Genomic DNA, 25,601 nt, shown 5'->3' with positions numbered 1-25,601 from the left:
TCACATACTGTATGCAATATTTGTATACACAGATATCAAAATTATATTGCATTGTTCTGAAGAATAATAGGATTCATAAATTCATACCAGGTGGAGAAGAACCACTGGACCTTGCGTTGCTTCTGCTTCGAGGAAAAAAAGGGGACAATTGCATTCATATTATTTTCATGTGAAAGTTCATACAGCCTACGTTTCAAGGCATTGTCTGATATGAACTTGTCTAATGACGCCCTCTGTCGTCAGAGAGCGATATACGAAGTAAGAGACCGGATTCCGCTCTTTCCTTTGTCCCGGGTGAAATGTTACGCTATAGTATGCAGACAAAGTCGTTTTTTATTTTTTATTATTGGAAGTCAACATGTCGCACTTGGTCAATAAAAATATGTATTGATCATTAATAACGTTGGGTTTAGCTAAGCGACCTCCACTTTAACTATGTCTAGGCTGTTAAGAAGGTACTGGTATGAATTAGCAAGTATGTCATGTCTTGTCATATATACATTTACAGACTTTGACTGACTGTAGAAGATCCACAACATTCTACAATGTTGTTCAATAAACTGCCGCTCTTAAAACGTCCATACAACTATTCAATGGTTTTGAATGCGCGTTTGGTATGACCATAACTTGCCTGAGCATGTGAATGTAAATTTAAGAGTAATTGTAAAAGCGCCTCATGCAGGCATTTACTTTGCGTTTATATAGTAAGCAAAGTAAGACAATTCAAAGGTTTGACTCGAGATATATAGATAGAGGTGTGATTGCAGTGCGATTTTAGACTGGCATTTTTGTAGACAGCCGCGGTCTTTATTTTGATGGGTCCTGAGTCAACGTGGAGCAATACGTTTGTGTCATGCTGAAGTTGTTGTCAAGTTTCTGTTTTTAATGTTTGTTTCTATATCTTCGTATGCATTATTAGTAGTATTTGAGTGTAACTGTCAGTTATTATCATGATGCCTGGCGAGAATAATTCCAAAATCGTGAGATTTGCAGCGGAGGCAACTGCTGGAACTTGTCAAAATTGCACAGTTCTACATCAGGTGAGATGTAGCCTGCTGCTAGCTACCTAGCTAGATATTGCTTAATCTGTCAAAGATGGCATATGTGAGTTGTATGCTTTTAATTTGCAGCGGGGTCTACAATTATAGACTTTGGCTTTGTCCTCATGATCATGAAGCCATAAAGTTAGCTAGCTAACCTATTTTACAGACTGTACTGACATCTCCCCACCTCTCTCTCATTGTAGAACTTAAACGAATATGTGGCGGCCTTTCTGGCACTGAAACAAAAGATTATTGACTCAGAGTAAGTATCCAGTTGTTATTTAGCGCAGTTTTGTGATGGCACATTATCATTTTAGGCACTTTTCAATCTAACCTGGTAACCGGTATTTCCTGGAGTACTGAACTAAACTTGTATGAATGCACCTATGGATTGAAGTTCTCAACTTAGCCTACGTATACAGGCAATGTGGCAAACAATAAGCACAATTTCTTACAGTGCCTAGTGTTATCATTACCTTGATACCTGGTCAGTATATTGTAATGGATAAGGCCCTATAGTCATTACAAATATGTATTGTAGGAACTCTTTCCTATTCTTTGTGAATGAACATGAAGTTGTTTTTTCCACTAGTAGAAATGTAATGTTATGTACTTACCTATTTTCTTTCAGTCACTTACTGAGTGAATATCAACAGAAATGTGATGATATCCTTTTAATACAACCTGAATTGTCCATTGGGAGGGTGGGACTTGACAAAAGGTCAGTCGTTTTTAGGTTTCAATCCATCCTGGAGTCTTTATGGTATTATAAGTGGCCCATCATTTTGCAATTCCAACTTTACAAATAAATGAAGAGATTAGTGTGAATTTACAGTTAAGAATCGGACCGACCAGTGACTACAGTACATTAGCAGGTGGTAGGTGACGGTGATGAAACAGTCATGTCTGTTTGTTTTGGATTCCTCTTGTCATCATTTCCCTTAACAGTTTATTACAGCTTCAAAGGTCCCAAAGGTAGAGTATGAATCTTATTGTTACTGTTTATCATATGGAATTGACAGTTTTTCTGTGTCTTGCAAGCTTTTGATTGTTTTAATATTAGTCATCTTAAGATCGTTGGGCCCATAAGTTTACACATACTACTCACAAGAGAAATTGTGTTGCATGCAGTGAGTCAAGCAAACTGCATCTACAACTGGATGAAGTTCTGTTAAAAATGGCCCCCTTGGAGAAGCAAAGTGCCGAGTATGAAGCAATGCGGGTAGAGCTGGAGGAAAAACGGGTATGATATTAAATTCTCCACTGGTAACAATTGATGAGCTACAAAGATCTTCCAAAATCTGTGTTAAGTCTTTTGTGTTTTTTTTTTTTTTTTTTCAATTGCATAGAGCTCCTTGAAGTTGTATCAGCAGTTAACTAAGGAGGTGGACAGGCTGAAGGAGGAGAATACCAACACATTGGCATTGTAAGTCTCACCTTAAATCCTCATTTATATTATACATAATTTCAATTTCTTGGATTTACGGATGTCTATCTTATTCGCAGAAAAAATCAACTTGAGGACAATCTGAAGAAAGTAGAAGGTATTTGTAGAGTTCTGTTCCTCAAACTAAAATGTACCGAAATTGTATTTTACCTATGTAACTCGATTGGGTTTTATGCTGATCTGTCCATTCATTACGCAGAAATAGCAGAGGAGCAGACCCTTGAGAGTACACAGCTGAAATTGGGAAAGGCAGCACTGGAAATAGACTTACTAAAAACTCAGGTAAGAAAAAGTCTCAAATGGCAAATATGAGAATCTCACTATATCATATATCAAAACATGAGTGCAGCAGTCTGAACTGAATAATTGCCATGAAATTATTAATTTTGCGTTGTGTGTCCTCTCAGACGTCCTTGAAGATGTGTCAAAGGGTTGCAGATCAAGTTGAGACCTTGAGGGAGGAAAATGTCAAGACCTCAATTTTGTAAGAATTTCTTGCGATTGATAAATATCAATAGCACCCAATACCACCTTGGCTCAGGATCAATGAGCACACAGTACACCCAGTATAACAGTATTGGAATTTGTGTCATGTTCCTTTGACTGCTTGTGATGGAAATGTGCGCTCATATACTGAGCTTTATACTGAGTTTATACTCATTGCTATCAATTTAGGTTGCATTTAACTAAAATATATATTTTTTTGTATGTATGGTCATATTTTTGCATTCATATGTCATTTACAGAAAGCACAACCTTGAAAATCAACTAAGAATGTTTGAAGGTTGGTATTTGTTGGTATTATTAAAATATGCATTTTTACTCGGTGCTGATACAATGCATAATTTGTATGAACAATATTGTTTTATAGCCTAATTGTAGTTGTTGCATTATTTTCATTTGCCTGGCTTTTGTCTATTTAAGATTCAACTCGAAAGCAAGTCCATGAAATTTCAGAGTTAAAAATGGAGAAGAATCAGCTGGATAAAAACCTTCGAGATATTCAGGTCTGGATCCATCATATTTTTTTGTTCAATGACAAAATCCCATGAGAGGCAGTTGTTTTGCTTGTAATGGCTTGGCTGTAGATGATTTGATTTGATGATTTGATTTGATCCTCATTTGTGTTTTACAGGAAAGACTAAAGAAGCTGGAGAAAGAAAATAATAAAGGTAACATTGCTGTTCATTTTCAACCATTGTTACTTTGATGTATTTTACTAAACTTGTTACTTTTTTTTGGTCAGAGTTAAGAAGCATAGCAACTCAAACAACTGCACCTGAAGAACCAAAGGTTGATAAAGGTTTGCATTCATAACACTAAATTGTCTATACAAGTTTATTACACATCTTGCTCTGTGTTAAGTATGTATACACTGTATTATGATGTTGATATTATTGTTTGTTTTGCAGAAAAATTCCAAAGACTTCTAGCAGATCTCTGGGTATGTGTGGAACCTCAGTCATCATCACAGGCTGCAAACACATTGCACTTCCCTGGTAAGTCTTTATTATTCACTGTTATGAACTCAAACAAGAAAATAAATGTACCTCTGCCATGCAAACTTGTTCTCCTTACTTTCTTGATTGTAGAGAACAACAACAGACCAATATTCCCTCATCCTGTGGAAGATGGACGTCTCCCTCTTGTGGTTAAATCTGAAAAATCACAGCCTCATACTCTGAAAGAATATGCTAAAGACCCTCCCTGCAAAACAACAAGCACTTCCACTTCACCTTTGAGGCCCATTAAGACCGACAAATCTCCCCAAGATGCTCATGCAATGAAGAAAAAAGAAAAATCAAAAAGGAGAAAGCGCCATTCAAAAGAGCACTTACAGAAGATCCCTTCAAATGAGCATGGCAGCTTATTAGAAAACAAAGACAAAAACAAACTTGACAGTGACCAATCATGCAACAAAAATAATGGGAATAGCACAGAGGTTATGGAGATCCTGGACTGGTTCAAACCCCTGCCACCTTTACTTTCACCGATGCAGTGTTCCTCAGCTCAGTGGGTAAGGCAAACAAGTTTAATCAAATTCCACATTCAATGTGTACCATTGTATTACATACTGTATAGATCTTGTCACAAAACCTGTGATAAAGTTGTATAATAAGGTTGTTCATGTCTTATCAAGGTATTGCAGTCACTTGAATGAGGTCCTTATTGAGTTAAATGACTTAATGTCTCAACATCTAGGCACACATTATTGATAGGTGGTCACATAGAAACTGATATTATTGTATTGTTATTTTCATGATTGTAATCAAATAATTAATGTACTAATGCTTGCTATAACTTACGCAATCTGCACTTTTCTAATGATTTGTTTATCAACTTTTGTTGTTACTAGGACAGTGTTGATGATCTGATTTTGTCAGGAGATGGAGGGAAGCAACACCCTCCAGAAAATGTGACAGACTCCCTTTGCCTTGCAACTGGCTCAACCCTAGTGCCCTCTCCAATCACAAAGCCTAAATCAAGCAATCATCAAACATGCCCTGGATTGCCAGAAAAACAAATTGTGAACTCAGTGGAACGAGAATCTGATGGAAGTAAAATCCTTGAGCTGACTACCTGTAACTCAATGGAGAGAATGAGTGAAAATTCAGACCACGGTGTAATGAATAAGGTACCTGTCAACAAGAGTCCCCCCTCTGAACAAGAAGAGATGCAGATAGAGCCAGTTGCTGAAACCATGCAATCACCATCAGTGGATGCTTTGTATATGGCCTCTGTTGATCTACCCTGTTTGTCTAATGTTAAAACCTCACTCAACCATAATCTGGGAAAGGAAGTTGAGGATACATTAGTGGATATGACTGAGATGGTTATTGGGACTACCTCATGTGATGTCATAGTGCCTGAAGTGATAAATGGACACAGGGTAGAGGACCCTTCACAACATTGTGCTGTTAAACACACAACAAATGTTGCAGAGTCACAGCCAAACACACAGAGTTGTGGGGTTGGTGATGTCACACACTTTGTAAATGATACAGAAATACAGGAGACAACCTACATGAAAGACTCAAATGGTTTCAAACAACATCAGGGAGAGTCTATCAAAGTGATCCAAGGACCCTCTGTGACAGAGACCAACAACCGTCTCAGTACAGAAAGAAGCATATCCAAAGACCAATCATGTCTCCCTTCACAGACATATGGCGGGACATTGGTGAATGGGATCAGCAACCATGATGACGTTTCTAAGAACAAAGATGCAAGCATTAAAGGAGATGGTCTTTCCATGGACGATTTGGGAGAGATAAATGTGTCTGAAACACCTGAAGCCATACAGGTAAAATCAAGTTCTGTTACAGAGTCAACCACTGTGACTATTGCTTGCTCAAATCAAAACATTCAGAAAGAAGCTTCCCCAGCATTGCCAGAGAAAGTTCCAGAAGAAAAGGTTTTCAAAGACAATGAACCTATAAATGAAAATGAAGTGGTGTCCTCTGGACAAAACGATGATAAAATACAGGCAACAAGCTGTGAGTCTGAGAGTATGAACAGCCATACATTATGCAAGAATTTAGGTTCCACAAGTCTATCCCCCTCTGTGAAACTAGAACCCTTGAAATCACACACAAAGCTAGGAATAATGAATACAGAGAATTGTGCAGAACACATAGGTACAGAAGTTAAAACCCCAGAGTTATCAAAAACCTTGCAAAGTAGCGAGACTTTCAGAAATGGGAGCTTAAAAAATGGGGATCCCCAAGGCCATCAATTCCAAGATGAGATGGCTGAAGGCGGTGGTGATCATCCTACAACAGTCAACTCTAATTATATACTAATGTCTGGGTCCCAGCAGAAAGATGAAGGATCAGTGGAACATACAGTAAATGAGCTGTCTGAGGAGGTGTTACGGTCTGGAAATGTGCATGTCAGCAAAACCCCTGTTTCTGAAAAGACTGTCCAAACCAGCTCATTGAAAGACAGTTATGTCACCAGAAATGGACACGAAAAGAACCCAAGTTCATGTGAAGTTGTGCTTGAAAGAATAAGTCCTGATGTGAGCAGAGAAGTAGTCATTCAAACACATCTGCCTGCATGTGCACCGACACGATCCTTAACTGTCGCCAAGCCTCCAGAGTTTATAGGGAAGGTTCGGTTTGAAATGGGTCCACCACTTCCTCCTCTTCTATTACCTCTGACTGTAACACCTCCCAGAATGGTAAAACCAAGGCAGATTATTGGAAAATTGTCCTTTCTGTCCCCAATGGATGGACTGGTTTCTCCTCGACGAGAGACACCTGTGCAGTCCTGTGTAGCACCTCCTGATGGGCAAAATTTGGCCTCCCCATCTCTAACTACCCCACCCCCACCAAATGGAGTCCCCTCTTCTCCACTGCAATTTGGTTCAGCTACTCCGAAGCATGCTGTTCCAGTTCCGGGACGACTTCCCTCATCTGCATTGAGTTCATCCTCCTCCTCCTCTAGCCCCTCCCAAGAAAATTCAATGAGGATTCTCGACACAATGTATCCAGAACTTTCAGCCCGTGCTCGGACTCTCAGTATTCTCCGCGGGAATGTTAATCTCACTATGTCTGCTGCTGAGAGTGGAACCACACCACCAAGTTCTGTTAGCCAAATATCTGGATTTAAATCCATAAATTCCTCATCCACTGCCTTTACTAAAACTGAGCTGAGAGGGAAAAGAACTGGAGCCAACATGCTTTTACCAAAAAGTGCTAAAAGGCTCAGACTAGATGCCTGCTCACCCAACCCTGCTGTAAAGGGTATGACATCTACAACCACAACCAATCCAGATGATGCTTGTTCAGATGAAGTACCAGGCGAACCTCAGAACACATCTACATCTTCAGAAAATATGAAACTTGTGAGGAAACAAGTTCGAAAAGCATCCATACCACATGCATTGGAGAAAATTGGAACCCAGTGTTTTGATCTCTTACCTGTAATCAAGAGCCACTTGCATGTTGGAAATCTATCCAAGAAGCCTGTCTTGAGGGATGAAGAAAAGGAGTTCCTTTCAGAATACTGCACAGCTGATCAGGTAAGTCACTATGTTGCCTAGTTTAAATAGTTTTTACGGTAATCCAAATGTCTGCATTTTAGAGTTAAGGTAACTGTCGTGAGCAAGTAAAGACCACTAATGCTACTGTCTCATGATTTTGTCAGTCCTTGGCAGATGATATGATGTCTGCAATCCTGGCCAAAATGAAGACAGAGAAAGACATCCTGAGTGGTAATCACTTGCAGGTCCTCTGCAGGGTGTACACTGGGATGTGTCGTCAGAGGAGAGACTGGGAAAGAGCTCGTACTCTAGCCTGCAGTATTCTGAAAGAAGGTAATATGGCCAAATATCAATATGGACACGATATCAATATATCAATTTTTACTGGGCCTGACTTAATCAAATAACTTCAGCCTACATTAGTTAACCTTTTGTATTTACCCTTTTCTCTCAGATTTTCCTGATTCAGCAAAGCTGATTTTGTTCATGGTGACTACATGGCACAATGTCTTCTCACACAATAGTGCTGTATGCCAAGCCATTCACACTGTGACCAAACTCCGAGCACAAGGAGAGGTTCTGAACTGCTTGACTGCTTACCTTGGCTGGGAGAGGGTATGAGATATATTTGGATAAATGTTTTTCATGTATAAATAGGTGAATATGCATAAAATATAGATTTTGAATAGTTGATTACTCTGTTGTACCATTTAGGAAAGATTTGTTAAGCATCTGTCACTGACAAGGAAATCAAATCCAATGATTTCAAATCCAAACATTTGGAGTATAGAGCCAAAAGAAGAACACATTCTTCACTGTCCCATTACTTACGCAGGGTTACTGTATATTTCCCCAGAGCCCTCCTTGTGACATTCACAAGATTTTCTCGAGCACGTTGACTGCGATTCGAACTGGAGCTGAAATGACATTCGAGAAACATGACAGGCAAGGAGATGATCTTGGCTCCAAGGCTTGGGAACACGTTTTCACATTGGATCTCCTCTGCACACACAAGAAGTGGAAGTGGACCCATGACAATCTACTAAGGTAGAATCGAGTTATCTTTCTGTTGATATGAAAGATAAGATAAGGAAATATTACTTTAATTAGGCTATAGAAATGTTTTTTTAATTTATATTTTCAAAATGATTTACAGCAAAGAGCTGTGGCCTATGATGAATATGTGGGTGACGCAACCCAGATCCCAACAGACACCGATCCAGGATGTTTCTGTTGCGGTAGTTCTAAGATTAATTGGTGAGTTATTTTGTCCACTTATGACGATAAAATATCTCTTTTGTACAACTTTCATTTGTGAACCTTTGTGTACACTTAAATTATATATGTACGTTTCTAGGTATTATTATATTTTTTAAGAAATGGTTTGCAAAGTGTATCACCTTGCAAACCATTATCCAACATTGAGAATAATTTCTTTTCAGGGCGACTTGGGCAGCTTGGAATCAAGGAGAATTACTCTTCCTCTGTAAAAAACATTGCCAATGTCATCAACACATTTGGCAGGCATGGAAAATCTGAAGGTATGATGTAAAATGGCATATAATGTGTTATATATAATGTGTATAATGTTATATATAATGTATAATGTGAGTGAAGCTTTCTGCAATTCCGACACCTGGAAAGATTTTGGATTGTATGGATTGTAATTAGAATCTTGTTGTGATCTCTTTTTATATTTAGGCGTACCATGGGAAGTCCAGTTGGCAGCCATCTACACCATCTATGACTTGTCACCTAGCAACCCTAAGGAGGCTCTGGAAGCACTTGCAGCTTGGCGAGGGGACACGACCAAGCCTGTGCCTCCTGCAGTCACCAGCTGCATCACTCAAATTGCCTCAATGTGCCGCCAGGTCAAGTCCTAAAGAAAGTGCTTGTCATTGTGGACAGAACTCCCAGGCTTCTTATTGTGGACAGAACTCCCAGAAGTGATTAACTTCCCACAGTGATTCCCTCCCAAGTTGCATATTTATAACATTTCTCACCTCATTGTTAATACACATTTTTTTATTTTGATCAAATCTAATTTGTTTTGTTCGGTTTCAGTGTTTGGAATATATGTTTATGCATTTCCATGCACTGTTAAACCACATTATAAATAAGTTCAAATTACATTTTTGTTGTTTTCATAACAAGTTTGCCTTTGTAAATGTTTACATGTGTATTGTTACAGAGCCTATTTGTATTTCATTTTGCACATTAAAATCTAAACATTAAGCATTGTACAGTATCGTCTGATCAGTTACCATTTTCTTACATGGAATAAAGTACATTTTTCCCCATACCCACATTGAGCATCATGCAACACCTTCCCAATACAACATTTGTATGCACAACAGCAATAGCATATTTGAATGTGGTATTATTGTGTAATGACAATAATAAAAAGTTTTACCTTTATAGTACTTTTAATCTGACTAGGAATATTATATGTATGTAGTGTCAATTTGTTGATTTAAGGATGGACAAGAGGGTCTTGTATGAACCACAGTTCTGAAAGACAACTATTATGAGTCTTCCATTGCTTTCTTGTCACATTGAATGCTGCCAACAGATGATTGCATCCTCTATACACTTGACAATGAATTGGATTAAGCTGGAACATTGCTTGTCAAACCCATGATAAGCATTATATTGATACAGCAAATGCATGGAATGACTTAAATCTTTGTTCCGTTTTTTTACATAGTTTGTTTTTATCCTGACATATCTGCAGTATTATATTGCACTACAATGTGTTATTCTTACATTAACATGGCTCGCGGTTTTGAGTGGGGGTGTGTTCTTCAGGGTGTGTTTAAATCCCACAGACATGCGTAGTGCTCGATTGAATTGCATGCGCCATATTGGAATGCTGGGGAGTGAAGTTAGGCAGTTTAAGGTTGGCAGCTTTTGACTTTGACACTCAAGTTATGTGTTGATTTACACTATAAGTCTGTTTCACGTGTGAAATTTGCTTGCTTCAACCTCGCGTGTTTTTTGCCCGGAGGACTTCGTGACTGCTTGGTTTGATCGCAAACAGAACTTCAATGGACCCCAGGATAGTTTGGATACAGCCCGAACAGAAGGGACCTGCCAATGCCTTATGGATGCACATTTGGGAAACCTCTCAGGGATTCCGGGCAAACTCAAGCAACCAGCGTCACTTTCAACAGCCTTTTATAAATTCGCCAGCGGTGTCTTGTGGGTTTTATACAAATGTAGCAGGAGTCGAGTATGACAAAATCTCCGGCAGCGAAAGCACACCCTCACAAAATCATGCGAATAGAGGTGTTGCCTCGCCAAATATTTGTATCAACCAGAGCTCACAGAGGTCTTTTGCACCGTCCCGTTACGAAGGAGTTGAAGTGCCTATTGGAGAAGACAGAAGTGCGCGGAAGGATGGTTCACTGTCGCCGTCTTCTTCAGTTGACTCTGAAACCGAGAGTTCACCCACAGACTCTTTGAGAATTGACAACATATATTGGCATCAATTTAGCCACACCCCCACGGCAATCAACCACCACCACAATCACCATTCAGGTCTGAGGAATAATAACAACAATGCAAGTAATGGGAACTATCTAAGCTCTGGGGCCCTTTGGAAAACCAGGAGGTACAGCCCAGGTGTGAATGGGTAAGGTGATTTGAAATGTGGAATAGGTAGTGGTTTTAGGATTAAGCTGTCAACTCCCATAAGGCTACATGTAATGATGTCATTCATTGTTCGTCATTTTTCATAGTCTTCATGAGGAGATTGTAGACTTCTTCAACTTCATGTCTCCTCGCCCTGAGGAAGAGGCAATGCGAAGTGAGGTTGTGAACAGGATTGAGACAGTCATCAAAAACCTGTGGCCTACAGCAAGTGTGAGTACTTAAACAACTGGATAGGTTGTATTTTACACCTTTTTATTATTACACCTATAATTACTTTTGTCTATTGTGTTTTCATGAAGTCATAAACCAGTAGCATAATTGAAATGAAAATGATGCCCCCAATGTTGGGGAGGCTACTCTGAATATGTTGAATTACCAATTGCTTTACAAGGGAAGAAGTAAAATGAACTACACAAAACTACTGAAAACACTACTAGGATTTGAATTTAGTTTAACTGCCACAATGCTATTGCAAAAAGATAGTTGATCTACATTGTGGAACTACTCCCCAACACTGGATGTCCCATAGGGATACCTGGCCCTTTGAATGAATATGGAATGTAGCATTCCATCATGATCACATCATCCTTTTGTGAAAAAAATATTGTTACGCTGGTATGCTGAAAGTTACAAAAGTCATTATTGGATGAATCATTACCATATGTTTGGCTCTTTTTGTAGGTTGAGATATTTGGCAGCTTCAGCACAGGACTCTATCTCCCGACAAGGTAATGGACGTGAGAACTGCAGAAACATTTTGATGTTTCACAAAATATTCATAATAAATGTTTATTTTTAACTTTTTTAAATGTTAACTGACATCCTGTTGTATCAAAAAGATAGATGTGTATCCCTTTATCTTAAAGTGACATTGACCTGGTAGTCTTCGGCAAGTGGGATCATCCCCCACTACAACAGCTGGAACAAGCCCTCAGGAAACAGAATGTTGCTGGACCTTACTCCATCAAGGTCCTGGACAAGGCTACGGTCAGTGATGATCTGTTTTGTAGTTGTGTTGTAGTTAAACTAATGGATCAGTTGCAGTATACAATTGTCAGATTATACAATTGTCAGATCATATTTACTGTTGGTGGAAATGCAGCTTTGTTTGTGACCTACAGGTATATACTGATAAACTTGCCTCATCAAGTTGGTCCTAAATTTCAATTCCCTCCAGGTGCCAATCATAAAACTGACAGACCAAGAAACTGATGTGAAAGTGGACATCAGTTTCAACGTGGAAACTGGGGTGAGAGCAGCTCGGCTCATCAAAGATTATCTCAAGGTAAGCTTTTGTTTCAACAGGCATCATCAGCTGATCTCCTACTTGAACCCATTCTGGTTCACAATAAATGAAATTCCATGTAAACCTACGAACAGTAAAATATCTTTCAGTATCTGTCTCCCTCTAGGTGTGATCATAATTCTTCCATCATAACATTATTTCAGTTTATGCACCAACATGACCCCACCTCTGTGTTATTGTAGTCTTGTGACAAAGCTGTGATTGGCTGAGCCCTGTCTCTGTGTCTCTTCCAGAGGTACACAGTGCTGCCCTGCCTGATCTTTGTCCTCAAGCAGTTCCTTCTCCAGCGGGACCTGAATGAGGTGTTCACAGGAGGCATCAGCTCCTACAGCCTCATTCTAATGGCTATCAACTTCCTACAGGTAGTCTATTGGTACCTACTGTGTATATCATAAGAAAGTAACTGGCTTTCCTGTACATTTAGCAGGGAGGCACACTGCAGCCAGCTATATTCTTCTCTGTGCTTTAATATTTCAGTTACACCCCCGAATCGATACCAGACGTGCAAACATAAACCTGGGCATTTTGCTCATTGAGTTCTTTGAGCTGTACGGAAGGGATTTCAACTATATGAAGACGGGCATCAGGATCAAGAATGGAGGAGCTTATCTGACCAAAGAGGAAATTACCCTGGCTAACGGATACGGACCGTCAATGCTCTGTATTGAGGATCCCCTCCAGCCAGGTAAGGGAATGTGATGTTAGTGGTTGTTATGGGAGTCCCACAGCTTCTGGACCATTGTAATTGGCTTTAGCCACTGCCCTCATTTGGAGAATTGCCATGATTGGCAGTTTGCTGTTTTCTTAGGGTGATTTCCTGCTGTTTGTATTGTCATTTGTCCACATTGCAAACGTTGTCCAAATTATGTGTTTTTTTGTTTTGTCTTCCCTAGGAAACGATGTGGGTCGAAGTTCCTATGGTGTTATGCAGGTGAAGCAGGTCTTTGACTATGCCTACATTGTGCTAAGTCATGCCGTGTCTCCCCTTGCACGCTCCTACCCCAACAAAGACACTGACAGGTGGGAAATCCTGTGTAGGACTCTTATAGAACTCCCCATATCAATGTAGTGACATTCAGATCCCTCTTAACCAGTTACTCTGTTAGTGCAGTAACCTATATTGACACAAATATAATCCTCTTCCTTACAGCACTTTGGGCCGTGTCATCAAAGTGACCCAGGAAGTGATTGACTACAGGGAGTGGACCATTAAGAAGTGGAGGGCCAAGCAGTATGCCAAGCTGGAGAACTGTGGTAACTCTATTATAATAGAAATTGGGTTAAAATAGTAAGGTTTAGAATGTTTTGTGTAACAAATAGGTGCCCATAACCATAAAGAAATTGGGCATCTTTAAAGGAAATGTAAAGATAATTGTGTAGGTGTGTATTGGTTGTGTTGTTGTGGGTTTGCGATTGAGTGTTGACTGGTTGTGCTAACAGTGCTTTTGAGTAAGTACGTATTGCTTGTGTTAATAGTGCTTTTGAGTGAGTGTTAGCAATGAGCTTGTGTTTTTTTTTTTTAACCCTAACCCTCCAAGGCCAGGTCCCGGCGGAGGGCAGTGAGGAGGACCCCAGCAGACTGGCCCTGTCCCTGGAGCGGCAGAGGGATTCCTCCTCCCCCCACAGCGCTGACTCTCCCATGTCCCTCCCCAGCCCCAAGCAGCACTCCTCCTCCGCATGCTCATTGTCCTCCCTCTCAGGAAGTGACATTGTAAGACATTGTTCTCTTTTATATGTTATATGTCTCTTATAAATTATTGTTGCTGCATTTTGTGTTGCCACTCAATACAAGTTATATAATCTTATCTTTGCTTTTATCAGGACTCAGATTCAACACCAAGTGGAGCCACTCTCCAGATCCATGCCCTAAGCCTTGCCACTATGCCACCTGTCCTTCAGTTTTCAAATGGGAAGTCAAATCATTCCACAGTTTTTGGGTCCGCCAGATCCCAGGTTTGTTCCTCTCAGGTTATATTTAATGGTATTTGTTTGTACCATATTCCTTCTCCAAACTTCTTCTCAAAGATTGTCCTCTTTGTTTTTCTGTCTAACCAGGTTCGAATGTCCCTCCCTGGGAACATGGCTGTCCACTCACTGCCTGACAGACAGTTTTATCGAGAGGGGCCAGCTTCCCTAAACACGGTCCAGCGCATGACCCAGCCTGTTCATCATGCCGCTGAACCTCCCAGCCCACTGCCAAGCCCCCATCCACACATGTGGATAGCAGGCCACCATGGACAGAAGTACAGTATGAAGGGCCCCTTCAGCCCTATGGACCAGCACAGCCACCTCAGCTACAGCCACATCCAAGAGCACAGTCACAACCCCACACAGGGGACTAGGAGCCACCCCCAGTACAATCGCAACACCTGGAGGAGAAGGAAGCGGGACAGTCTACCCACCAGCCTCAGCAGATAAGGTCGGCCCCCTCCTCAGCCTGGCCGTGGCCAAGGAACGAGACCAGCATCGCAGTCTGTATGTAGCACTTCTTCATATACAGCTCAACGTTTGCATGTTTTTTTGTTTTTTCTTTCTGTGCAATGGTACTAAAGACCCTGTTAAGTGCTTAAACTGTGACGACTCGTTTGAATGTACAGTTTTTCGTTTGTTTCATGTCTTAAAATTTAGATTATTGCCTTTATTTGTTTAGTCATTTTTGTCTTACAGGCTATGGTACAGTGGGCATGGATAGGACTGTGCAACGTTATCCTCTATGAGGCGGGGGAGGGGTGGGGGATGAGGTCAGATTGGCACTACCTATGCATAGATGCTATTTGGTTGGTGCACTGTCAACTTTTTAGAACAATTTGTCACTTTTTTTGTGCAATATGATTGTTTTTATTTAATTTATTTCACTTTTTAATTTAAGTTTTAGGGGTTTTCCCCCCCAAGTATATTTGCTAGACTGCCTTGATCTGTGCAATAGAAGGACAGATGTACTTCCAGCTTCCTAACAGCAGGTGGAGCTGTTGGATAAACAATTCAAACGTGCCAAATATCTCTAGACCAGCGTGAAAGCCTTCAATTAAACATGCTTCTACCATCATTCTACCATTTGACAGTTTGCCAATTGCCTGTGCAAGTGTCCTTTTTTCACTGGTTTACTTTTCAGACCTTCAGTTTCAGTGTTGTATCTCCATGAATGTACAGTGAATGAATGGGGGAAAATACTGAAAAACTGTTTGTTTACTTGAGCAGTGTTTACATAAGGCATCCCAGAATAGTATTGGTGCCACGTATAAACCAGCAAATGGAAAGTGGACAAGGGAATAGTTTTGATTCCATTCAGGAATCTTTTATGCGATACTTAACTACCTGTTATCCTAAATGACCAATTTCCTTTTCTTTTGTACTGTGCCAGTTGTTTTTGTTTTGTTTTCAGTATTATTTGTTTTATTGTTTTTGTTAAGCACTGTCATACAGTAAGTCACTCATTCATGTAGAGATACTATGCAAGGTTTTTGTTTTTGTTTTGTTACCTCGTTGCACACTACCTTGGAGGGTGGGTTCACTATAGGAACACCTCAGTAAAGCTAAATGGCAGTGTCATGTACATGTTTTAAAGTTTTTTTTATTTTTATTTTTTATTTGATGAATGATGAAATGGATTTATATGTAGTACGTCAATGGTTTAAACTATTTCACAAAACATACATATTTAAGGTTGGTATTACTTGGATCACTGTTGCTCAGTATAACTAACCTAAACAATTCACACCTAACTCATCAACCCAAATCATGCAGCTGATGTGCAATGACTTGTGGTCATACATTCTATGGAGGTTCTGTACTCAGCAGTGCTTTGCAGCCGAATGTTGTTAGCTGCTGAAGTGTGACCAAGGTACTAACAGATTGTCACTGTAGGATTTGAACAATGCATTAGAAACAAGTGAGTACATCATGGTACATTATGCCATGCAGTACTTTTAGTGCAGTCTTTGCTCTCAGATTCTATGAGGGTAAAGAAGCATAGTTACACTTCTGTCAACAAGCATGAACCAAAAGCAAGTGGTTACCTATACCACAAAGGTTGGGTTGCAATGTGTTATGAATGACATGGATGGATGTATACTTTTTTTGTTTTTCTTGAGCAACATTTTTATGTAAAGTTTTCTATTTTGATTATTTTTAATAAACATCTTAAAATGATTTGATCCTGTGTATATGGTCTTCCTTGAATCTAATGTGTGACGGTAACAGTTTTTCAGTCAAACTGAGTCATGCACCATATTGTAATTCCCCATCTCTCCAGTTGGGGACACTGATGGATCTTCTAATACAAGTTGTAGATCTCTCATGAATTGGCTTCGAGACCCTTCTTTTGGGGGAGGAGGTGTTTCAATGAAGGAACCCTCCATCACAGGAAAGAATCACAGTTTTGTTCCCATTAAAATCATGGAACAATGACTGTCCCCCAAGACCCATTCATCCTATCTGCCACACTCAAACTGTCTGACTAAAGCTGGGGAGGATTAAGCTCCTTCTGGCATCATACAATATCCTGGCTGTCATCTTTGATAATTATGCAGCCATAATCTGGCACTGGTTTAGGTTGTAATATCGCTAAAAGCTAGGCTTTGCTATAGAGGGTCACATTAATCAAAACACTGCCATTGATCTCTTGGAAAAACCTTTGCTTGTTGTTCTCAACCTCAAGTCCAGTGTGCAGCACAGAAATCTAATTTTCCCTCAGACACGGTGGTGTTCAATGCAGCTGCTGTCAAGGAAGGAGCAGCTGCTTCCATAGCATCACTTACTATACCCTAACCTGGGGTTAATAGACTAAACCTTTTCTTGTTCAGTGCAAACAGCTGTACACTACTAATCTCTGTCTTGGTATCTATTTGATACACAAGCTAGGCACTAGATCCCCTGCAAGAGTATTATACTGGAAGGAAGACTAATGTTGAATGTTATATAAAGTAACACATCTCTAGCTATTGCCATGCTAAGAAAATATACTGTAAATGTTTGTGAGACAAACATTTGTGGACTAGTTACCAAACAACTGGAGTGTTTGATGTATACAGAGAATGAAAAAGCATTTGTGTACTTCCTTCTTTTCGCAATTATTTGAAGTTGATTATGCCGTTAATTAAGTTGTCAAACAGCCATGAAGAGTGTGATCAAAGCCACAGGAATGACATCTGACATGCTCTGTTTTGGTGAATCCTGGGTATAGATTTCCAAGCCATTTATAGATGGACAGCCTTAATGTGGCATTACATTACGCAGGGGCACAGACAGAACACAATGGGACATAAGGGTGACATAAGTACGGAAAGACTGTCACATTTCAGTCTTATTCCTCTGAGTGAGTAGTATAATATGCTATGTGGTTTAAATAGCCCAAATGTTTTCATTTTCCTCAACATGGCAGATGGATATGTACATGCGTCCCCAAGCAGCTGATGAATCCATATCAGCCTTCTCTCTCCTATATCAACTCTATATTTACCATATTTTAAAGTATTACAGGACTAATAAGCCATACACACTATCAGGTATGTGTGCAGTGACTCGTAAGTGTTGTTTTCAGTGAGTAATGGCCTTTCAACTGAAGTATTTTAAGAAATAACACCCTGTCTTGGAGGAGCCTGGAGCGGGCGTCAGCAGCCAGCCATCGCAAAAGCACTATTTGCAGCACATTACACCTCATACTGTTTATATTCCCAAGCAGCCGGGTGTTAGACAGTACTCATTTGTCACTCTTCGTGGTTGGAGTATGGGCTCATCAAACATACTGTAACAATAATAGCAGAAGCACAACATGTCATTCACCAACAGAACAGACACTGATGGAAACTCACTGCTATGTTACTAGGGCCACTGTCATCAAAACTTATCAGTATCAAAACATGTCATCTTCATCACGCTGGAGTGGCACATCATTATATTGACCATGTTTACTGGGTTTACAGATTATGTAGCCATGATGTGTATTCATGGATATAATCTTGCAAACCCTGTAACCTGAACACATTTCACTATATGTTGTCTGTTTGACTCAGAACAACTTCGGTACAACAAACAGCAGAATAAACAAAGTAAGCTGAATACCTTAAAATAAGAGTACAAAAGTTTATGTGTTGACATTTAGTCCATAATTCTTTCTAGCAATGTTCAGAACTTGTATTCCCATGGTTGTGCGGGGGGTTTTCAAGGAAGTCAGTAATATATCTTCATTTTATTTTTTTACCAGTGGCATAGTTTTTGGAACAGCTACTCCTTTATGACAAAACACTAAAAAGAACAGACAGACTAAAGAAAGGCAGACTAATAAAGAATACTTTTCCCAGGTGTGTTCTCTATTTTCCCTCATCGGTATGCATGAGATACATTAAACCTAACACACACAGTACAGTCTGCAATGCTGCACTGCTAATGAGCATAGTTCACCCAACCCCACAAGACAGAACATCGCAGTCTGATGTTTGACAAACAACACAAACGTGAGAGACTCAACAGGACGTTTAATGGTGAATAAACTAACATCTTGTTATGGAACACCCAACACATGAACAGGTAAGGTTTTCCCTAAGGTGTGTCCTTGGGAAGTTCCTACAGTATATGAACAAAGGTAGAAATAGCTATACAGTCAGCATTGCTCTAACACAGCAACATTTTTTTTATTTTGCTTTCCCTATGAAGTTGAAGAATCTAGTGATAATAGGACAGAATCCTACCTTATTACCCAAAAGTAACAATTCAACATTTCATATCACTCTATCAGAAAGCAATGTGTCAAATCATCAGACAAATTATGGTCTACTGTGGCTGTGTGTTGGCCATAACAATTATTCCCATGGCATTTAGTCAAATACATTTTTAACCACTGTATTTAGTTTCTAAAAGCATTTTAATGATATACTAAGTGCAAAATCATGCATTTGAATTGACCCAGACAGCAGAACATAGTAGAGAGAGAGTGAAATACAGTGCCTTTGGAAAGTATTCAGACCCCTTCACTTTTTCCACATTTTGTTGTGTTATAGACTCAATTTAAAATGCATTAAATTAAAAGAATTTGCCATCAATCCACATACAATACCCCAGAATGAGAAAGTGAAAACAGGATTCCTATGCAAATCAGAGACCCTATAAAAACAAAGATATTAATTCCAAAATTACATGTACTATTATCCTTGCATTAAGATGGACTCAATTCAACTTATTGAGTGATTTGTTGATGACATTTTTGCATTTTAGCTAATTTTAAGAGTGTCATAGCAAAGGGTCTGAATACTTATGTACATGAGATATTTCTGTATGTAAATTTTAATAAATGTACTGAAACTTCTAAAAACCTGTTTTCACTTTGTCATTCTGCGGTATTGTGTGTGGATTGATGGCAAATTCTTTCAATTTAATCCATTTTAAATTGAGTCTATAACACAACAAAATGTCGAAAAAGCCTGAATACTTTCCGAAGGCACTAAGATTCACCTTTTCTATGACAGGGAGATATGAAAGTATCAATGTAAAGGCAATGTGGATTAGGTTTGATTCATTGTTTACAAACCATTTAAAGCATTACAATATAATTTTATTTCTACAGCAATGCTTCATCCGTTTCATTGTTTTATGCATCCAACAGAGCCTAGAGTATATTCTTTATTTTCCAAATATGACTTAGAGGATGTGGACTTGTCTGTTTACATCTCCACTGTTGTCATGTTGAGTGTCAGTGTGTGATGATTTTCTTTCATACCATATTCCATTCCTAGATGTGTATACACAATACATTACATTACATGTAGCGATATATAAAGGATATCACCATGGCACTGAAAACTGATTTCCAATTATTTAATTCAAATGTTCCTCATGAATATGGCAATTAGATAGTGTCACATGTTTGATCTCTGAAGAGCAGGTTATTGCTTTTGATATCACTTCCATCTTTAATAAGAACTCTACATGCACATACTTTGCATATATCATTGGATATAACATTTCAGCCATTTGTAGATCATCCTCAGCCAGGCTGGAAGGTATCTTCAAAAACTGCCAATGTATACAGTATGCAGTGCAATGTATAATGTATGCAGTGTGTACACACATTCCTGTCAATAATGCATTTCTCTGTACTTGAATGGTCTGTTAATATTCATCTATTCATCTATTTCTATGCATCAAACCTGCTCGTGTTATTTGATTCAATGAACTTGTAGCCTACAGTATACTATATTGTTGAGACTGATTACACATTACAGATAATGTACAGTAAAGACCCAATCAGACTCCTTTAGTTAGCATTGGCATTGGGAATGTGCCTACTGCAGAGCAGATAATATCACATTGGTATTTTCACCCAGCTGGACGACCATTGACAATCTTCTCATTGGTGTCTTTTCGGATATAAAAGCACGAGCCTAGAGAGTCAGGAGTGGAACGGTGAGGAAGACTAAGCCTGACTTCTCTATGAAGGTCAAAAGATACCTGGTAAAAGCATCTGCTTATACAGTATACCTGAATATATAGAATCTAGGCTAGTGTCCATATGTCATTCCATATTTTGCACTGGGCTGTTAAAAAGGTCACAGAGTAACATGTGTTTTAGAGAGTACATATATTTTGGAGATACTTGTAACAACAACTGTGTTGAAACTTTCATTTACATAATACTGCTGTCCTCCCTTAATGTGATTTTAGACAAGATTAAAGACATAACTATGGAATAAAAGCTGTGTGAAAATATTGGAGTCAGACAACTGGGTTGAATATACCCTTGGGTGTCAAAATCTGGAATGAGAGTGACAGGTAAAATCAACTGTTAGATGATTTCTGCAGCTCAGATTTAGATCTCTCACAAGTGTCAAATGAGAGTGATTGTTGTGGAACAAAAAAGCGAGTTTATATTGCTTAATTTGTGCCTGGGGCTGGCTTGATATAAAAAATAGATATTACCAATATGGGGATAGATACATCATTTTATAACAAATATTGTCTATTTTAAAAGTGACTAAGCACTTGGCTTTAGTGCTTGAAGGTGTTGATGACGAAACTGCCAAGGTACTAACATCTTTGTGTGAAGTGACATAAGTAACTAAGTGTCGTCGACATTTACTTGAGATGATGAAACAGTAGAGAATATAATCACCTTCAATACAAGATCAATAAAATGTCCGTTCAGTGTGGAAGTACAATCGCTGTCTTGAAACCTCTCACTTTCAAAATTTTGCTACTGTATGCTGCGAAGAGAGAACTTGAAAGTGAACCTAAAATGTGTTTTTGTCAGGTTCAGGAGTCAGACTGGTGCAGCTGTGGCCACTAACAAACACAAGGCTGTAATTACAGTCTTCCTCATTTACACATTCCCCTCCTATCGCTCCCCATTTCTGGGGCAGCATGCAATTTAAGGATTTGTCCAACTCTCTCTTTCTTCTGTGCTTCACATAAGATAAACCCCCGAGGTGTCCAATTTGCAAATCAACCCCCCCCCCCTCATACAGACACACACCACTGTTTTGTTCTTTGAAGTGTTTAGTCTCATCTATTATTAGTGACTTTACCACACAATAAGCTGGTCCTTATGCATACACATCATACAAGAACAATGACAATATTCAGCACATCATGTTGTTCTTTTTCCGGCTGTGTATAATTCAACTGACAAAAGCTTAGAAAACAGATTTACCTTGTTAGCTGAAATGTAGTCAGTCATTTTTCAGTTCAATGTAAATGTTTGATAAATAAGATACAATATACTATTCACAGAACCAACATCATGGAAGTTCAGTATTTAGTATATTTATAGGCTGCCAGATGTATGCATGAAAATAGCCTCTTCCCTAATAGCTTTGAGTTATCTTTTGATTGCAGAGGGAAGCTCCAGGAGAGGGTGAGGCAGGGAGTCAGTGGGGTGAGGCAAATTCATAGACGGAGCTATGGATGCAAGGACTGACCATCCATCAAAATTATAGTTTTAACCATGTTTTAAAGCTGTGCAGTGTTTGTTTACAAACAATGGAGTAAAACAAGCTGATATGTTGGGTTCTGATGGGGTAAGACAGTTGAACTAAGCTCATGAGGCATTTATACATTTTATTCTTCAAGAATCAATAGCTATATATCATTAATTTAAAAGCCCAAAAATGTATGTACAGTACCAGATTGTATCCCAGAACTATACGAAACAAATACAGTGGTTTCTAACATACTGCCAGGCTAGGACTATCTGTCATCTGCAGCTATGTCTGCTTTGGGAGGTGGTTTCCAGCTCTGATCACAGTCGGATGACAGTCAGATCCCAAGGCGTCTACACCTAACCCAAACTGTTGAACCAGAAGTGGCAACCGATCCAATGACATATTGTCAGGTGTTGGCATTAGTCCATTCAGTTGTTAAACAGTTGTTTGTTTGTTTGTTTTTCTAAAAAGACATAGACAGATGTATTACACATTTGACAACACAGTAAGAACAAACTAAGAAAGCCTCAAAATGAAAGTCAAATTTGATTTGGTACGCTTAATTGAGAAGAAATTGGCATACTGTGTGATATTTCGTAGCACTCCGGTAAAAACTTTAGTTTAACTTGGCCCACACCACACAATGACACACAATGCTGAATTTGATTCTCTTTTTGCACTTAGACCATGAAAATTGGACCCAGTGGCTGAGATGAGAGTAATTCCCAAAATGTGAATATGATTTCAGGCCTTTCATTCTGAGCCATGGGGTTTGCTCAAAATGGGTTTGCATGTTACTAAATCTGGATTACCCTTCTCTATCACTCTTTGAAGCTGAAATAGATCTAAATGTTTAATGTGATATACTACAGTTGAAAGACATATGAGTGCAGTTCCCAGTTTAGTGTAAGAGAGTGGTATAAAATAAAGATGGCAGTTATTTTTGGTTTGAAAAAGATTAAACCAGGCCAATAAATAACATTCCTATACTGTACAAAATAATACAAATATCCACATATAAACCTATAGAGCTGATTAAAATACATTTGATTTAACCTTGTGTTTGTTACAGTATCATAGAAGGTATCCCCCCTTTAAACGCTCACACACCATATCCATGTACTGTATCCAATCACCGTCTACTGTATGATGTATTTAACTCTACTGTCTTCCTGCTGTCTCAGCTCATTGACAGGGGGAAGCCTGCTTTATTCATGGCTGACTGACTAGAGAATTCATACTAGAGGCAGATAAGAGGGCGGGTTGTAGACTTTAGCGTGGCATATCACGAGTCACGTCACAGCACAGCATGCAGAGCAGTCTTCCATTGCCAGAAACAGTTGGTGTTCCATCGCTATCAGAGGGAGGTGCTTAGCTCTTCTTTTCAATCCCTCTCTTTCTGTAAATCTCCCCAACTGTGTCTTGGACAATAGTCTCATCCTCTCTGTGTGATTATGCATGAATGCCACACTAATTTGGTACTGTAAAACAGCAGGGCATTAACCTGACTGGGTGAAAAGCCTGGCTGGTTGCCTTCGTTTTCTGTGAAGCGACATTATTTGAACTGATATAGCTGAACTCTAGATCTGTATTCCTAACTGAAGTCCACAAGATGCCAGATATTTATAATCTCTGAGTAAAAATGTCTGGATATGGTGCTTGGGAAGGCAAGGCAAATGTACTGCACGCAGGCCCATCTATTTTGTTGAATTCAATGCAACAGCAATTGACATTTTGTGGAAATAATCCCCCACTATCCACCCCTCACTAAAAGAAAGGATGGTAGAGACACACAGACCATGTGTGAAATACAGCATTGCACACACTCACTCTGTCTCCGGGTCATTACACTGTCTTTGCCAGAGGCAGAATTTCCAACCACCCTCAGCCCCCTTCACTGTTTACACACTGACCTTGCCCTCAGAGAGGATTATGGGTAGGATTGGCAGTGGAATGAATAGCCACTCTTGTCTCGATGGTTAAGCTAAGTGCTTTGCTTCCCCACCATAGTGTCTTAAAAGCTGAATAGTGTGAACTTTTTACATCAATGACCTCCTCTCTGCTTTTGCAAAAAGAGCAGAAATGTCCTTCAGCAAAGTAAGCATCCAAGGTTTTTTGGGGGGACTTATTTCTTCAAAGTCAGTCTCTCACTGGTGAATGTCTTCACAGCTAATCACACCCGAATCAGTATTAACTCTTTAGTTCTCTTGACTAACTATGCACTCTATAAGTTACAGATGTCCCCCACTTTGACACACACACACACACACACACACACACACACACACACACACACACACACACACACACACACACACACACACTATATGTGAAATCCAAAAGGGTATGCAGCTCTTTTTTTAGACTGTTCCCACTCTCCCATCTTCACACTTAACAAAAACAGTGTAGGCATCAAGCATTACATAATACTGTAACTCAACTGCCCTGGCATTCTCTCCACTGGGAGATATTTCTGGGCAGAAAGTGCCTGTTAAATTCACCTGCTTTTTCTCTTAGAGAGTTGCATAAGTGAAAATCTGAGACAGGATGAAATGGAAAAGTACAGTATGGGTGCAACTGATTGTTTCTCCCTTGGTTCCTCTCTGCAGCTGCTAAAGGAGGACAAAGAAGTCCCCATCCACACACGTACTGCACTCATTCTGTCAAAGCACTTGCCACTGAGCAGGTGCTTGTCACATATCTTTTTTCTCATTCAAAGGGTGACTAAAACAATACAGCCCCTTATTACAAACAAACATGATCTGCCTGTCTGCCTTACATCACAGTGCACATTTTTATCATAATTCATTTTAGGGGGAACTTCTTTGTAGAGGTCTAATCTACAGTCTCATTGCAGGATTCTGGACAGGTTCTCACCAAATTAACAGAAAAGGCAAAAATCCCTATTAGCTTTCTCCATGCAGCAGTGCACTCCTTCAGAGGAGCAAATGAGGAGGGGTGATGGGTGATGGATGGCTTTGTGTGGCAAGACCTGTGAATAAAGTGCAAATTCTTCCTTTTCATGCTGTATAGCGCTATGTAATTGAAGCAATTTAAAAAAAAAAAAATGCCATCCTCTGAAATGTATAGGCCTGGAGGTAAATGGAAAATACCAAACACTGCTTTTTCCTTTCGTTCCTTTGACCAGCAAGCCCACACCAGGTCATTTAGTAAATGAGACGATATGAGAGACTTGATTCAATAGTTACTGACATCCAAATATGTTGCGTAGGTGGTGAGAGGTCCTTGAGGG

At 39.4% G+C, this 25,601-nt stretch overlaps 2 protein-coding genes across 2 annotated transcripts; both read left to right on the top strand.

Annotated features, from left to right (window-relative positions):
- Positions 1–841: 841 nt before the first annotated feature.
- ice1 (KIAA0947-like (H. sapiens)) lies at positions 842–9,720 on the top strand. The gene is made up of 22 exons (XM_083679709.1): positions 842–1,040; positions 1,247–1,305; positions 1,675–1,710; positions 2,001–2,018; positions 2,175–2,286; positions 2,393–2,469; positions 2,550–2,587; positions 2,690–2,772; positions 2,898–2,974; positions 3,237–3,274; positions 3,415–3,497; positions 3,626–3,662; positions 3,737–3,793; positions 3,903–3,989; positions 4,083–4,507; positions 4,847–7,516; positions 7,642–7,810; positions 7,932–8,092; positions 8,334–8,524; positions 8,634–8,734; positions 8,920–9,018; positions 9,179–9,720. Exons 1-22 carry the CDS (start codon positions 951–953, stop codon positions 9,358–9,360), a joined length of 4,890 nt encoding a protein of 1,629 aa, XP_083535835.1. The 5' UTR covers positions 842–950; the 3' UTR covers positions 9,361–9,720.
- Positions 9,721–10,381: 661 nt separating this feature from the next.
- On the top strand, positions 10,382–14,995 carry LOC310810836 (terminal nucleotidyltransferase 4A-like). The gene is made up of 12 exons (XM_083678692.1): positions 10,382–11,111; positions 11,218–11,341; positions 11,813–11,859; positions 11,998–12,118; positions 12,309–12,416; positions 12,671–12,799; positions 12,915–13,122; positions 13,331–13,457; positions 13,588–13,691; positions 13,976–14,148; positions 14,259–14,390; positions 14,493–14,995. The coding sequence occupies exons 1-12, from the start codon at positions 10,525–10,527 to the stop codon at positions 14,853–14,855; spliced, it is 2,223 nt and encodes a 740-aa protein (XP_083534818.1). The 5' UTR covers positions 10,382–10,524; the 3' UTR covers positions 14,856–14,995.
- The last annotated feature ends 10,606 nt before the right edge of the window (positions 14,996–25,601 follow it).

The sequence above is a fragment of the Argentina silus genome, assembly GCF_951799395.1.
Source record: "Argentina silus genome assembly, chromosome: 10".
NCBI lineage: Eukaryota > Metazoa > Chordata > Actinopteri > Argentiniformes > Argentinidae > Argentina > Argentina silus.
Note: the sequence above shows the minus strand (reverse complement) of the source record. Positions and strands in the feature narration are given on the sequence as shown.

What these genes read in the sequence shown, in the direction of transcription:
- ice1 (XM_083679709.1), top strand. Translation starts at nt 951, where the DNA reads ATGATGCCTGGCGAGAATAATTCCAAAATCGTGAGATTTGCAGCGGAG. An exon ending in TAGAGCTGGAGGAAAAACGG is followed by an intron (nt 2,287 to 2,392) that starts GTATGATATTAA and finishes TCAATTGCATAG; the next exon opens with AGCTCCTTGAAGTTGTATCA. An exon ending in CAATCTGAAGAAAGTAGAAG is followed by an intron (nt 2,588 to 2,689) that starts GTATTTGTAGAG and finishes TTCATTACGCAG; the next exon opens with AAATAGCAGAGGAGCAGACC.
- LOC310810836 (XM_083678692.1), top strand. Translation starts at nt 10,525, where the DNA reads ATGGACCCCAGGATAGTTTGGATACAGCCCGAACAGAAGGGACCTGCC. An exon ending in TACAGCCCAGGTGTGAATGG is followed by an intron (nt 11,112 to 11,217) that starts GTAAGGTGATTT and finishes CATTTTTCATAG; the next exon opens with TCTTCATGAGGAGATTGTAG. An exon ending in TTGGGTCCGCCAGATCCCAG is followed by an intron (nt 14,391 to 14,492) that starts GTTTGTTCCTCT and finishes CTGTCTAACCAG; the next exon opens with GTTCGAATGTCCCTCCCTGG.